At 34.8% G+C, this 16,851-nt stretch overlaps 1 protein-coding gene and 1 pseudogene across 1 annotated transcript in view; both read left to right on the top strand.

Annotated features, from left to right (window-relative positions):
* The window catches only part of LOC149214505 (serine carboxypeptidase II-1-like), a 48,949-nt gene extending 43,453 nt beyond the window's left edge, over positions 1 to 5,496 (top strand). The window contains exons 3-6 of the mRNA XM_089389412.1: positions 3,801 to 3,953; positions 4,528 to 4,661; positions 5,008 to 5,180; positions 5,360 to 5,496. Of these exons, the coding sequence (XP_089245538.1) occupies positions 3,801 to 3,953; positions 4,528 to 4,661; positions 5,008 to 5,180; positions 5,360 to 5,496 (597 nt within the window). The remainder of the gene's footprint in view (positions 1 to 3,800; positions 3,954 to 4,527; positions 4,662 to 5,007; positions 5,181 to 5,359) is intronic.
* Positions 5,497 to 15,410: 9,914 nt separating this feature from the next.
* LOC149214504 (cytochrome P450 71AU50 pseudogene) lies at positions 15,411 to 15,981 on the top strand (annotated as a pseudogene).
* Positions 15,982 to 16,851: the final 870 nt, after the last annotated feature.

Here is a 16,851-nt window from a genome sequence, read left to right as displayed (position 1 = left end):
CTTTACGAAACTCAAATTTTATGAATTGCATCTATAATTCCCCTTCGGGTCTGGGTTTATCGCTTCGAGAATTTTTCCTTTATATTTTAGTTTTATTTCGAAATGCATCAATACACAGAAGACCCGACATATATCGGAACTCAAAATTTATTGAACTGCACTTATAAAATCCGTCGGGTCTGGCACGCTATCGCCCCTTTATATCACTGCGATGCGATGTTGTGATGCGATATATCGTAATCACATGTCGCATAGCCCCAGGGGTCCTTCCCTTGCCTCGTGGCATCACTGACGCCAATCTGCCGATCGTTGATATCAATGATTGCAATGTCGTATCGGCCCAGGTCCTTTCCTTATGTTATTTGCACATGCCTACCTCCGACCTGATATGTCAAGGATCGGCAATCAGGGGTCTCTTCCCTTTTTGCTTAAGTCCACCTCTTAGACCATCTCCGATGCGATTTCCCTTTATAAGGGTTTTTTTTTTCCATTTTTAGGGGATTTTGCCTCTTTTCCAAAGAACAAAGGGCATCTTCTTTATGCAATAACTTCCGCATCATAAGTCCATTTTAGCCCATTCAAGTTGTAGTAGATTCAGAAGGAAAATATCTCTTCAATGGGACTATTTCCAGGAACATCCTTGGACTTTCATTTTCCTCTCCGAGGAACACTTAGACTTAAAAGTCTATCCAAAATCCATTTTGGATCAGTACTAAAACCCCAAGGGATTATGAGCCGAAGGAAATAATGTTAAACCCAAGGGACTAATATTATAAACCCAACATTGGTAAACCCTAATATAAATATTAGAAAGACTAAAATAAACATGGTTTATTTTCATGGTGAGAGAATCCTTGTCACAATGTGACATTCAACCATGGTTGGCCATGGTTGTCTATGATTGACAATGGTTGACCATGATCGATATTATAAACCTAAGGGAATAATAAACCCAAGGCATTGATATTATAAACCCCAAGGAATAATAAAACTAAGTGATTAATACGAAAACCCCAAGGGATTATGAACCCAAGGGAATAATATTAAACCCATGGGACTAATATTATAAACCCAACATTGTTAAACCCAAATATAAACACTACAAACACTGAAATAAACATGGTTTATTTTCATGGTGAGTCAATCTTTGTCAAAATGCGACATTCAACCAAGGGACTAATATTATAAAACCAACATTGGTAAACCCAAATATAAATACTACAAATACTAAAATAAACATGGTTTATTTTGATGGTGAGACTATAATTCTTGTCACAATGCGACATTAAACCATGTTTGACGATGTTTGGCTATGATTGACAATGGTTTACCATGATTTATACTAGCATTTGCACCAGATGTTGCAAAGGAAACGCCGTAAGGCATAAATTGAAGAACACAAATACAACACAAGATTATTTTGATAAATAATAAAAATATATTGACCACTCAAATCAATGCCCCATTAACTGGAACCACTTAGTAGAGATATCTATCAACATTAGGATTATACACAATGATCAAGAAATTTCCCATATACAAACAACACCTTCCACAACAACCTTTTGTCACGTCCACATTTTAAAAAATGCCTTGGAACATGATTGGAATCTCCCATATTGTCTTTTTCATTATGCAGATAAATCTTCCCTATTGCTATTTTCATCATGAATATTGTTAGTTCATTGTTGTAAAGTGTTAGTGTGTTAAAATATACAAACAAAACCTTCCACAACAACCTTTTGTCACATCCACATTTTAAAAAATGCCTTGCAAGGTGATTGGAATATCCCATATTGCGTTTTTCATTATGCAGAAAAATCTTCCATATTGCTATTTTCATCATGAATATTGTTAGTTCATTGTTTTAAAGTGTTAGTGTGATAAATTCAATACCATAAGTTCAACAAGCGAAAAACATTCCTCAATTAGCATAATATGTATTTTTCTCTCACCGTGTATTCTTCAGTCATGCATTACAAAACTTCCATCAAAGAGCACAAGTAACAGATTAACTGATTTTTTTCGAGATCATAAACTGGAAAATCCCTGAAACTTTTTGAGTTCCATACCTAAACCAAAAAAATGAACCACCCTAAGAAACCCTAAACCAAGAAAATGAAAAACCCTAAAAAACTCTAAACCAAGAAACATTTCATGCTGGTCAGCATCATTGATATATTCATGACTGATCATCTCTGATGGGTGTGCCTTCTACGGATAACCTAAAACTATCAAGCAATGCATTCCTTCCACTCAAAATAACATGAAAGAAGTCATTAACCTGTTTAGATAGAGGATTTAACCCCTGGGCAAGCAATTGTGCACTTTGTTGTAATTCCTGTATAGCAATTCTAATATGTTCCACTTTCTCTGTTCCATCGACAATGTCAGACTACACCCTTATTCATCTAATCTTTTTACCTGGCCTTTGACGATGATAAGCAATGTTGAATTGGAAATGTGTATCACAACATTGCCAAAAGTGGCTCAATATTTGCTAGATGTTTTATAGGTGATAGAGTAAGGCATTGTTTAGTATAAGTTTTAGAGGTGATAGAGCAAGGAATTGTTTGGTATATGTTTTAGAGCTGATAGAGCAAATCACTGTTTGGTAGATGTTGATAGAGCAAGACATTACATATAAGCTACTTTAAGAGGAGTTTTTCAATATGAAATACAGCTCCATTTTGTTATGAAATGCATTGTTAGATGGACATTTAAGATCAACAAGTATATTGTCATTAACTGTTAGGGCTTAGTAAACCAGTACAAAACCATCTTTATGTTTATAGGATTTTCCATGCGTGGAAGCAACCTTAGTCCTTAATGCACTTACTTTTTTCGCTGCTTCTTTCATTGTCTTTGGCGGAATCTTGCTAGAAAATCCTTACATAAATTCCAATATATGTTCTCTAAAACAATATAAAATTCTCTCAAACGCAAGACATGAGCTTGGATACCAGTTGGAGCAAAACCACATCACAAAAGACACATTGTACATTGAACGCACAAACAATAAGTTCCTTTCTTCCAATTTTTGACATTTTGCATTAAAGTAAACAATATCCAAGCCACTAAGTAGATAACTCTGTTCTTTTTCCTGTCTATGGGTGCATTGACGCAAAGATTTTTGTTTTCTGAGGAAACTAAAAAAATAACTGTCCATAAATATCTAATTGATAAAGACTACTTAGTAATGATTTTTAACTTATCACAAAAAGCACACTCATTTTTATGCCATCACTAAGAATTGAAGGTATGATTTTGTATGAAAGTTAGACATGGATGGAAGAAGTTTGACTATATTTTGTGGTTCTAGATGTCTACTAATACGACCTAATTTGACCTTGAATGATGCAAGTTCTGGTTTCTTGAGTTTTTTATAAAGACACTGTTGAATTAAGATTTTGAGCTTTTTCTAATCTTGAGTAGAGTTTAGAGGATGTTTCCTTCATTACCAATACAAGTTTGGATCCATCCCATAACATAGCTGAATTAACCTGAATGGATTTTTCTCCAATATTGTTTTTTCCAAGCCATTATGTTCCTTAGTTAGCTCAAGTCATCTACAAACACAACAAGGACCTTGAAAATCCAGCCATTAATCTGAAAGGATATATGGTAAGACCCTATACTGTCATTATGAATGTATGGGCATTAAAATATAACGAGAAACACTTGAAATGGACGACAGATGGCAATAAATCATTTGTTATAAATAGGATCATATACAATGAAAAGGGGCGATTATATTTCTATATTGTGTTTTAACATCCGGAAAATCATGGTTCTTGCAGGTGGGAAATGCACTTACAGACGATTTCCATGATCTTGTAGGGATTTTTGAATTAATGTGGTCTCATGGTTTGATATCAGACAACACCTACCGGTCGCCCAATATTCACTGTGACTTTTCATCTCTTGTGCATCCATCAGCTCTCTGTAATATGGTATTAGATCGTGCCGATGTGGAAATGAGGAATATTTATCCATACAGTATCTACACCCATCCTTGTTTGAATAGTACTGGAACATATAGAAAACAACAGAGAAAAAGATATGTAAGTATATTATATACATTAAGCATTGTATATGCCAACAAATCAGTTTGAAGGTATGCTTAAAGTCCAATTTCGTATCTTTTGCATTTGGTAGTCTCTTTCCCATTGACATGGTAAACTGTAAAATAAAGACCAGAGAAATAGATGTGTAAGAATATTAGATACATTAAGCACTCTATATGCTAGCTTATCAATTTGAAGGTATGCTTAAAGTCCAATGCTATATCTTTTGCATTTGGTAGTCTCTTCCCCATTGACATGGTAAACTGTAAAATAAAGACCAGACTAGATGATTGAGGTCATTTTTTCTCAAATTAAACACATTCTTGTCTGCCATTGAGGTCCACAATTTTTTGCATGGTGAATTTAAATGACTGGTATCCATCACCTCTAGGTGGGGATAATCAGATCAGCTATAAGAGCACTACTGCATTCTCTTTCTCACAGAGGCATTTTGTTGCAGCCATGGAGGCATCTGTTTGTGGAGTATGATCCTTGCACTGAAAAGCATTTCGAAATTTATTTCAATCTACCTGAAGTACAAAAGGCTCTTCATGCCAATGTTATAGCAATTCCTTATAACTGGACTACTTGTAGGTCTGTGGTTTTATTATTAAAATGGTAACTTTTTTTTATCTGGTGCTGCTTCTTTTGCGTTTATAAAGGACCTTCATTCATCAATCTAATCTGTTTGCTTTATTATGTGACGAAGTTTCTTCTCACTGGGGAGACTCCCCTAGATCTATGTTGCCAATTTACCTAGAGCTCATAAACGTTGGACTACGCATTTGGATGTTCAGGTCACAACTCACCGTGCATATCATTTCTTTTAATCAGAACATGGCACTTAGAACAATGAGAATGTTTCTGATTGGACTTTTGCTATTATCTTCCATCATAAAATCTACTACAGAAAATTCGATATTGTTTTGTTGGTATGCAGTGGAGATACAGATTCAGTGATTCCAGTCGTAGAAAAAACAGGGATTCAAGGGCCTTACCCCACGATTTATGATCAGCAATCTATTGGATATTGCGAGAAAGATATAGAAGGAGTTGTGCACAGACATGGCCTTTATACATCACGATTTCAGAAAGAGTGCTTTCCCTTATATGGTTGAGTGGTCCAGGAAATATGATACTGTCACAAGTAATTTTTATGGCATATGCTGCTTATGGATTATTGGTTTATTTATTTGTTGCAATTATAGATTTGAAATTCAATTAGTTTTTGTAGGTGAGAAGTTTGTGATCTGATTTGGTTACGAACTGAGAATTGTTCTGACTTGATGCAGAATTGATCCGGCAATTTCTATCTTCCAAGCACGTGAATTACTGTGGAAAGTCTCCTCTGGAACAGAAAATGTTGTTTGTTGTGGTTGGGAGAAGTGCGTTTGTTGTTAATGGTGAACAATGGTCTTACCAACACTGAATGTTTGCACCTGCCTTTAATATGGAGAAGCTCTCAAAGCTCAAGGTGAATATGGAAAGTAAAGATGTTAGAAATAACTTTCGGGTTAATCTCATTGAATAAATTTAATGGTTATGGGCATTGCTTTTCTGTTTTATATGCTGTTAATATACTTAATATATAATCCTGTTTGTTTTTATTTTACTTTATTTTTTATCACAGCCACACTAAAATAGTACTACATATTCATGCAAAAGTAAATGCAGCATACCTGGCTGAGTAACAGTTGCCTTCTTCCAGTCATAGCTCCACACATACTTCAAGATTCACAAATACTTCGAGATTCAGTCTTGCCACGGAAGAGCTTGTCGTTAGACCAAATGCCATCTAAAAAGTCCAGCAAATGCAAAGAATAGAGAACAAGAAGCTGGAAATATTCAAGCTTTGAAATTTTGACATTTAATGCAAGGCAAATGTCTAAAAGCTTTACAGTGTCATCCAGGTATTCATCCATCCATTTCTCATCCCAGCTTTGAAATTTCGACATCTAATGCAAGGAAAATGTCTAAAAACTTTACAGTGTCATCTAGGTATTCGTCCATCCATTTCTCATCCCATTCTGCTGTAGGAAATTGGAGATCTGTAATAAGGGACTTGAGGTTCGCGTGTGTAGTAGATAAAACCGCCATGGCTTGTTGCATCCACAACAGATTTATCGTGTTCTTCAATAACACACTGGTGCCCTAAGCATTTTATGGGAAAACAAAACACATAATTTCAGTCAAACAAAGATGGTTACAAAGTTCTCAATGATCAAGGATTTTCTGATCAAATTGTTTTCCGTCGCTTTCTCTCTATCTGCCCCATGAAAACAATCAAGCCCATTAACTGGAGTCTAGTTTAGAGCTGACAGAACCCTACTCGAGTCTGTAGGGTGCCATGGGGATGCTTTTCTTGTGCATTACAGACAGGGAAACAGGGTAGGGTCATTTTTAGTGTCGTTTGTTGTCAATGGATTCCTTGTATATGCCTCCTATGATGGAAGACTGTCTATGGGACGTCCCAAATGTCAGGGGTTTGTCCTTGCCAAATGGCTATAATGGGATTCTATTAAAAAAATGTTTTTTAATCAACCACTGGTTAACATGAGCAAGATTTTCTTGATTGTGAGGTTATTAGTGGTGTATTTATTCGGCCAGAGTTTTGAAGGATTTGCAGGTCTTACTATTTTTTGTAAGCATAAGCACACATATCAGTATGGATATGTTATTGGAGAAGCTTAAACTCTGGTGGAAGGAAGCCATCATTAAAATGCTTATTATTTTAACTTATATTTTACTTGAAACCACCTTTTCCCATTAAAAGACCTCACTCTCCCAAATCCCTTAAAGCATAGAAACAAAAGTCATAACATTTAATGGAGTGGCTTATAATTGCCCCCAGTCATCCCCTGCATTTTTTCCCTTGAAACTTTGGTGAATAGAGGCATGAGGAAGCATCGAGTCCCATTTCTTTGGTTGATGTTTGATTAGAAATTGTTATACAGGTCGTAGGCTAACAAGGTGACTTTTTAGTCTTTTTTTCGTGTAGATATTCTAGTTGATTTTTCTTAAAATCCTGTCAGAAATCTCAAAAAATGCAGTTTTAAGTTGTTGATTCTACACAACATATGTTTTCTAAAGACTTTCTACGGTGCTAAATCCATTTTTGCATTTAAAATTACAATTTAAATGACAGAATATTGTGATCTCACCAAGAATTGTATTACTAGATTCCGGTGAAAAGGACCAAAAAAATATTCGCATTAGACTACATCCTTATTCATCTATTCTTTTTACTTGGCCTTTGATGATGATAAGCAATGTTGAATTGGAAATGTGTATCACAACATTGCCAAAAGTGGCTCAATATTTGCTAGATGTTTTATAGGTGATAGAGTAAGGCATTGTTTGGTATATGTTTTAGAGCTGATAGAGCAAGGCACTGTTTGGTATATGTTTTAGCGCTGATAGAGCAAATCACTGTTTGGTAGATGTTTTAGAGGTGATAGAGCAAGGAATTACATATAAGCTACTTTAAGAAGAGTTTTTCAATATGAAATATAGCTCCATTTTGTTATGAAATGCATTGTTAGGTGGACATTTAAAATCAACAAGTATACTGTCATTAACTCTTAGGGCTTAGTAAACCAGTACAAAACCATCTTTATGTTTGTAGGATTTTCCATGCGTGGAAGCAAACTTAGTCCTTAATGCACTTACTCTTTTTGCTTCTTCTTTCATTGTCTTTGGTGGTATCTTGCTAGAAAATCCTTACATAAATTCCAATATATGTTCTTTAAAGAAATATAAAATTCTCTCAAACGCAAGACATGAGCTTGGATACCACTTGGAGCAAAACCACATCACAAAAAACACATTGTACATTGAACGCACAAACAATAAGTTGCTTTCTTCCAATTTTTTACATTTTGCATTAAAGTAAACAATATCCAAGCCACTAAATAGATAACTCTGCTCTTTTTCCTGTCTACGGGTGCACTGAGGCAAAGATTTTTGTTTTCTGAGGAAACTAAAAAAATAACTGTCCATAAATATCTAATTGATAAAGACTATTTAGTAATGATTTTTAACTTATCACAAATATATGACCACACACATTAGCCTATAATATAGGATGTATTTGATTCTTTATTGTTGCTTGCAGCCAACAAGATGCTCTCCAACAGGTCCAATTCTTTGTACAATGCTTCCTTTCTTAGATGCAAGTTGATTTGACTTTCTTGGCTTTAAATATTCTTCATCCTCGTTGTCATCTTCACCATTGACTTCCTTATCCTCATTGTTTTCTTCATCTGAATGTCCTCTAATTCATCTAGCTGGGAAGCTTCTCCAGTAAACCTCTGACACATCAAGTGGAATTAATTTAAAGTCCTAACATAAACTAATGGCAGATGTGCTCCTTTCCTTTTCCCTTGTGTGCACCCCATTTCCCCCAGGAATTGTTCTGCTTCTCTTTGAGTAACTTTGCTCAACTGAGAGTCTATCAAATTGTAGACGTAAACACAAGAAGAAAGACTTTGTTTTATCATGCCTCCATTTTCCCACCATCAATTATTAGCATAACAATAAGCTACCTATTTTATACCTCACTTAATTGATTGTGCATCAATGATGGAATATATTATGGCAATATCTTGATTTCTACTCCTTTCTCTTGAAGACATTTCAATCTTGTAGTGCACATATGATGGGAGCGGCGAGCCCATAGTCTTCTTTTACCTACCTCGTGGACTCTATGTTTGTTCCTATTTCACCCATTCATTAGATTTTGCATCACCCATTCTTCACAATTAAGCTAATGTGATTGGTTTTCGACTCTAAAAAAAATTCAATATTCATGTGGAGAATTTCACAATTAGGCGACATCAACTGATGACATTTAGAGAAATCAATAGGCAAGAGACATGACTAACCCGAGATCCCCTGTACCACAAGAGATCACATAGTTGTATTGGTTTCTGCAGTCGACAAATACATATTAGAGACATTCAAAGAAGCACACATTATCAATGAACATACTTCTAAAAAAGCAGATATTGATCGGATTCTTCAAACACCTATCCTTCCTAACTTTTGTAGCTCAAATATGAAAAGTTTAAATTTCAAAGTTTTTTTGAAACACCAATAAAGAAACAAAATTACATAAAAAATTAAGTTCATTTTTCTATGCTACTCTTTCCTATGCTACTGCCTTACAATGTTTCCTTTGCGACATGTGATGCAATTGCTAGTATAATTCCATCGTAACAAATATGAACTCAACATGACACATAAAGAGATAAAACTGAAATAGAGAAAACAACAACATTTCGTCGATTTATCTTAACTAAAACCCAATTCACAACAAAAATTTAATTACACCCTTTATTGAATTAATTTCCAATCTTTATAATCTTTAAATGAAACAGAAAAATCCCATTGTTAAATTTAAATCTTTGAAATACTCATAAAAAAAAGCATCTATAATATAATTCCAACCCTAGCTAAACCCAATTAACAACAAAGATTTAGCTACACCCTATCTTCAATTCATTTCCAAACTTTATAATCTTTAACGGAAACAGAAAAATGCCATTGTTTAGTTTAAGGCTTTGAAATACTCATAAAGATGCAAGGATGCCTTCTATAATATAATTCCATGGTAACAATAAGTCTAACAGAATATGGTAGGTAATTAAGCTATAGTAGGTAAATAAGGATATATATTTTCACTCTATTCAGGTTAATTATGGTTGCTAACATAGACATGGGGATAAAATTAGTAAGGGTTGGGAACACCAAAAAATCCTAAAAATCGGAAAAATATCAGGTAAAAATGGACAAACATCGGTAAAATCAAGATACCATCAAAATATCTGTAAAAATCCGAAAACATCAGCTAGGCCAAAAAATCGTGATTTCAAGATAAAATCTAGATGCTTAGAACACTGATGTTAATTCTAGTTTTACTATCAGTCAACTGGGGTGTCATGGATTATTTTTTGTCCAAATTCTCATTTGTGAGATGATGATGAGATATAATGCCTTGATAAATATTGACTTTAAATCTTGTAAACGTGTAATTGATTTTAAATATACTTGTGAATTCACCTATTACCAACAACAACCATAAAAATTCCAGCACCACTATCAATACCGCTGCCCTGATCAATTCCAGGTTTACTACTAAGACCGATGCCTTTGCATATAAAAATTGGAAGTACAATTTATAAATGTCTGCCCAGCGTAACTCAATCTAACAACTCTTGCTAAGTGGAAATATGAAATTGTTAAAGAAAAATACAATAGGTTGAAAGCACTAATTAGTCCCCCCTCCTCACAAAGAGGGTTAGGCTTTACGTAGAATACAACACAACTGTTCAACTCGGGAATCCTTTATTAGTTTCATCTATTAATTTTGGAGTTGTAGAGGAACAAATGCATATTTCAGCATACAGGACAGTGTCACAGGATGGAACTTGGCACCAATGTACAGAAAATAAACACACTATGGAAATTTGGCCTCGCATCTTTGCCTCATTTTTCACATTGCCAAACTCAGCCATGGTGAACAGAGGAAATACCTATATCATATGAAGATACAGGATTTCGACAATCAACAAAAAAATCCTAATAAACATAGTTGTCGAAGAGGCTCATTCAACTCAACCTCTTCTCAAGATAAAGTGTCAACCAGTTGTTCAAGATACTTTCTGCCACGATGTGGAAGATTTATACATTTTTAAGTGTATGTGAACTCTTTGGGAGACTAGGTCCAGCATTAGGATCCTAAAGCTCTTCCTCCCAAAGTGACCTTTCTCTTTTGATGGTAATGGCTATCACCTGTGATAGCTTTACAGAACTTCAATTGCAAAACTAGAGAGCCACACCAAATGCATGTGCATGTTTGTAACTGGACGACTCTGTCTATCCTAGCTACCCTAGCACTTCTGCGTTAAAATTTTAACGCTCTTCACATTATTCTTCTTTACAATCCTGTAGTTATCATTGTTTTTTTATTTATTGAAACTAATATATGCAAGGTACAGTTACATTTACGTCTCGCTCTAAACTCAAGACTTAGAAAGACAAACCCCATTGCAATGTTTGTTTCTGTGACTAGAATATTCATTAGCAAGCAAGATCCTCCCCTCAAGAACATACAGATTCATATAGAAATTAATAAGGTGTTCCTCATCGATATCTACGTAAGAAGCTGAACTCTATATACATTATTTATGTTGGCTGCATTTGGGGCCATTACAGTCAAATAGAAGGGTAGAAAATCATTCGTTTTTCTTCTCTGTATGAAGTAGCGTCTCCAGAATAGAGAAGACAAATAAGGGACCAAACAGGGGAGGCATAGGCGGCTTACTAAAGGCCGCAGCCGGCTGCCCTGAGCTTTGCTTCTCAGAGATACTGGTTTCCTTTTCGTTCACATGCGGTTCTTTTCACATGATATTTTGAACTGGGTTTGAAATACACCTTTGTCGGCTGGTTCTGCTGAAGGAGCCATTCTGCAATACAGACATGCAATATGAATGTAGTCAGGTTCCTAAATTTTGGAAGATATTAACTCCACAACTGGGAAATCTAATTTGACATTTTCAAGAACCACAAGGCTTTAATTTCATTGTACCAGATTTTCTTGGATAGAACTTTTTCAGGATATTCTTACAAAGAAATTCCGCAGTTATCCACATACTCTAGGGCTTCAGTTCAGAACACAAAAATGAGACCTGTTTTTTTGGTTAACAACCAATGAATATCTCCAATGACTTGCAATCCAAGTCTACAAATTTTTTAGTATGTGTTCTTGCTTGCACATTGCACATAGAAATTTTTCCATTAATTCTATCTTATGAAGTTTACAACATTTGTTTAGGAAAATCCCAATACGTCAGTTTGAACCGATCATGATCCACTGGGTTTACCATGATTTATATTGTCAACCAAAGGGAATAATAAACCCAAGGGATTGATATTATAAACCCAAATGAATAATAAACCCAAGGGATTAATACTAAAACCCAAGGGATTATGAACCCAAGGGAATAATATTAAACCCATGGGACTAATATTATAAACTTCACATCGAGTAAAGGCAAATATCAATACTACAAACACTAAAATAAACATAGTTTATTTTGATGGTGAGACAATCATTGTCGCAATGCGACATTCAAACATGGTTCACCATGTTTGGCTACGATTTATATTATAAACCTAAGGGAATAAAATAACCCAAATTTTGATATTATAAACCCAAATGAATAATAAACCGAAGGGAGCAGTACTAAAACCCCAAGGGATTATGAACCCAAGGGAACAATATTAAGCCCAAGGGACTAATATTATAAACCCAATATTCGTAAACCCAAATATAAATATTACAAACACTAAAATAAACATGTTTTATTTTCATGATGAGACATTCTTTGTCAAAATGTGACATTCAAGCATGGGACTAATACTATAAACCCAACATTGGTAAATCCAAATATAAATACTACAAACACTAAAATAAACATGGTTTATTTTATAATATAAACCCAAGGGAATAATGAACCTAAGGGATTGATATAATAAACCCAAGGGATTAACACTAAAACCTCAAGGGATTATGAACCCAAGGAATTATTAATTAAAAAGTTGAAGAGCGAAGAAAACCAATAATTTGATATTATAACGATTGGGAATTAATAAACCCAAGGGAAAAATACTTTATTAAAGCCTTGCTTTCAAATCCTTCCTATCGGGACTAGAACCCTCTCATTAACCTTTATAAAACCTTCGCTAACCCTTTAGCCACACATATATAACCTTTTCCTCTTTAAACCTTGGCTAGATATATATTTAGCGCATAAACCTTCTATCGGCGCTATTTTCTTAATAAACCATTTACAAAGGAAATATACGCTTACCACACCTTTTCCGCCTTGGTATGGCCTTGGCACGCTTTTCGAGATTTACCTTTTCGCTTATCACAATTGCGATTCTCTGTGGGTTTTGTTAACAAAGACCTCTATTGCATCTAATATGCAATAATGCGATTTCGGATCTCAAAACTTATTAATTGTGCCACATAACACCATCGGGTCCACTCCTTTGTATGTCGCATTACTTCTCCGTTGTTGATCTTCTCCTGAAAGATCCAACAATTCACATTGGTTTTGGGTTGACCACACACACGGGAGTTAATCGCCGATAAAGCGATTTCCCCACTCCAACTCTCTGCCACACATTGTGATATGTATGGAATTGGTTGATCAACGCTCAAACCACTTACCATCTAGTCCTCACCCGAAATACCGCCTAAGGTTATAAACCCGCCTTTTCTTTGCGTTAACTCCTGTGCTCCTTCACCATGCGATGACTGTTGATCTATGAGATCGACGGTTCTCACTCTTTGTCATCACACCATTGATCTATAAGATCCAATGGTTCCCATATACTGAAACCACACTTCTTCGTTCATCCCTTTAAATTGACTTTAATTCATTCTTCAGTGTTTTCTCTGTGTTTTTTATTTTTCTTCAAGGTTTCTTTCTTCAACTATTCTGGTGTTCAATTCTCTCTAAGCCTCAATCCTCTACGAATTCCCACTTTGCTTCCTCTCTAGAGCTTCGTTTGAACCCAAGGAATTATTAATATTAAGAAGTTGAAGAACGAAAAAAACCAATAATTTGATATTATAAACCATTGGGAATTAATAAACCCAAGGGAAAAATACTTTATTAAAGCCTTGCTTTCAAATCCTTCCTATCAGGACTAAAACCCTCTCATTAACCTTTATAAAACCTTCGCTAACCCTTTAGCCGCACAAAACTTCATGTATAAGTGCTGGGACTTTAGCGCTGGAACCAGGGGCACTAAAGGGTAAAGCTCACACTGTAAACATTTTTAAAAAGCACAAAACTCCATGTATAAGTGTTGGGACTTGAGGGCTGGAACTAGGGGCACTAAAGGGTAAAACTCACACTGTAAGTGTCTCGAGATGAGTGGTCCAGGCTTACAAAAACTTTAAGTTTTTTTAACAGGTTTAAGATCATCAATAGAAATATGTTGTATTGTTCAAACTAAACAATGATTAATAAAATTAATAAATTAAAAAAAATTAACAATGATTAATAAAATTATAATTTTATAACATTTTTAAAATAACGATAAAATAACCTAAAAAGGTCTTTTATTTATTAAATCATTTTACAATAACAATATTTTCATGTGTCCTGCCTATGTTGTATAACTCAAACATGAAACCTTGAAAGAAAAAATCGTGTTAATGATAGTTATTAAGTAGGCATTAATATGCATGCATTGACTAGTCAATAAGTACTGCTTTTAGCGATAACGATGACTTTTACTTTTACTATGAGCATGAATAGAGAAATTGTCATCGTATTTTATTAAAAATAATAATAAATGAAAATGATTATTATACATGTTTAGATTGATAATAAAAAAAGGAGAAAATTCATAAACACAAGAAGGTTCGGAGAAAGAGATGATCTCACATAAACATTTGAATTTTACATACAATGTTTATTTCATAGACTCCCACTCTATACAACTATACGTTCCTTGGTTTATCAAGATGCCTCATCTCATTCAATAAATTAACAGAGACTTGAGCACTTTCTAAACCGAAGTCAATTAATAAAAAATATACTGAAACCCTAAATGTTTCATAAAGTGAACCTTTAGAGAAAACCTAAAATGTTTAACAAAGAGACGGTGTCCACCATTGCTAAACAATGACTATGGGTAAAGAAACTTTGATCAATACCCGACAATTCATTGCTGGAAAGAGTTGTGTAAAAACATATACCCAGATTTCGACAAAGTCAAGTGGCTACTATTGTCAACCGTTGAAACTCTTTCACAGGAGGGGCACATGGTAATGGTTGACATAGGCCTGAGAGGTGGCGACATTTTTAAAGCTTTCAGTTTTTCCAACTCTATGTGAAGTTTTATGTTCTCATCTGTAAGTGCCTCATTATATCTTTTCAGAAGCTCGCAGTCCATTTCTATTTTCTTAAGCTTCGTCCTGAAACAAATTCATAACATTTAATTAACCTATAACAGAAATGAGCCAATAAAACTGTCAACACAATAGGATCTGCATCAGATCAAAATTTTTCCAAACTATAAATTTGCAAAACAATTGATTTCCAAGTCATTCTTCATAGTTACAGGCCAAATTATGTAGTTGTTGATTCCAAAATGGAACTTTCCATATGAATTTCGACATGAAAAATACAATGAATCAATTAAGGACTAGAGCTAACCTTGCTTGTATCTGCTATGATTCGCTATGTTATTATTAATTCAGACCATCTGGTAAACATTGGCCAAACTGCGTGGACCCTTACCAATGATATACTTTGTAGAATGACTTTCAACAGAAAGTATTCTGACCAAAACTTCATTGGCAATAGAGGAGTGAAGGCAATGAACAAGAAAACCATTCCACTGTTGGGTGATTTTAATATCGTAGATTACATACCATACTTGGCTTGGATGGATTTGCAAGGCCTCAACCGCTGCCTCAAAAGCATCCACAACACTCAAGACAAGTTGCTAGATAAAATAATAGAAGAACACATTGCACAGAATGACCCCAATGTCTCGCAAGATCTATTAGATGTTTTACTTGCAGCATCTGCAGATAAAGATATGGAGTTACAAATTACACGAGACAATATAAGGTTTTTCCTCTATGTATGTAAAAGATTATTAAACCTACACTACAATTTTTTTTTAAATAATAAATGTTTCTAAAAACCTCTTAACCATCCATAAATTTAAATCTGAAAACCGATTCCAATAATATGATGTTGTATTGATATCATAATGATGGTGACAGGATATGTTGGCCACTGGCACAGACAAATCAGGTGTAGGGATAGAGTGGGCAATGTCTGAATTGTTGAGTAACCCACTAGTGCTCAAAAAGCTTTAGGACGAGCAACAACATGTTGTTGGATTGGAGCGCATGGTGCGTGAATCTGATCTTCCTCGCCTCCCTTATTTACAAGTTGTGGTGAGAGAAACTCTTACACTCCACCCACCAAGGCCGCTTGCCATTCCCCACAATTCTATATACGCCTGCAAAGTGCTGGGCTATGAAATCCCCTGAAACACCCAAGTTTTCATGAACATTTGGGCAATCGGAAGGAACCCAAAGTCATGGGAGGATCCAGAGCGATTCGTACTAAAGAGATTCATGCATAGTGACTACCTCGATGAAAGAATTAAGAACTTCAACTGGATGCCATTCGGAGCAGGAAGGAGATGATGCTCGGGAGAGCTACTAGGAACGCTTCTTGTCGAATTTGTAGTGGCACAGCTAGTGCACTGTTTCAACTGGAGGCTCCCTGATGAGATGAATGGGGAGGAATTGTGTATGTCTGAAAAATTTACTAGACTCACCGAACCTAGGGCACATGGAATCGTGGTTGTTCTGACTTCTTGCCTTCCATTGGTACTTTAATAAAAGCATAGCTCATACAGCTGTCAAAAATAAAATAATTTCTAGTAAATTTTTAGTTGGTCGGTTTTCGTGCTTGCTCCAGAATTACCACTCTTATGTTTTTATTGAGAAATCTTTGCCACGGATTTTAAAGCATGAAATGTAGGTATTTGACTATATATATATATCTATGACTATATATATATATATCTCTATATATATATATCTATATATATATATATATATATATATATATATATATATATATATATATATATATATATATATATATATATATATATAGATATACTGACACACTTATTCAGATACCTACTTTTTATTTTTCCATGAATGAAAGCA

This window comes from Pinus tabuliformis, chromosome 1_1, assembly GCF_031772625.1.
Source record: "Pinus tabuliformis cultivar Carrire ecotype Pingquan chromosome 1_1, CPIR1, whole genome shotgun sequence".
Lineage (NCBI taxonomy): Eukaryota > Viridiplantae > Streptophyta > Pinopsida > Pinales > Pinaceae > Pinus > Pinus tabuliformis.
This window is presented reverse-complemented; position numbering and strand designations above follow the sequence as displayed.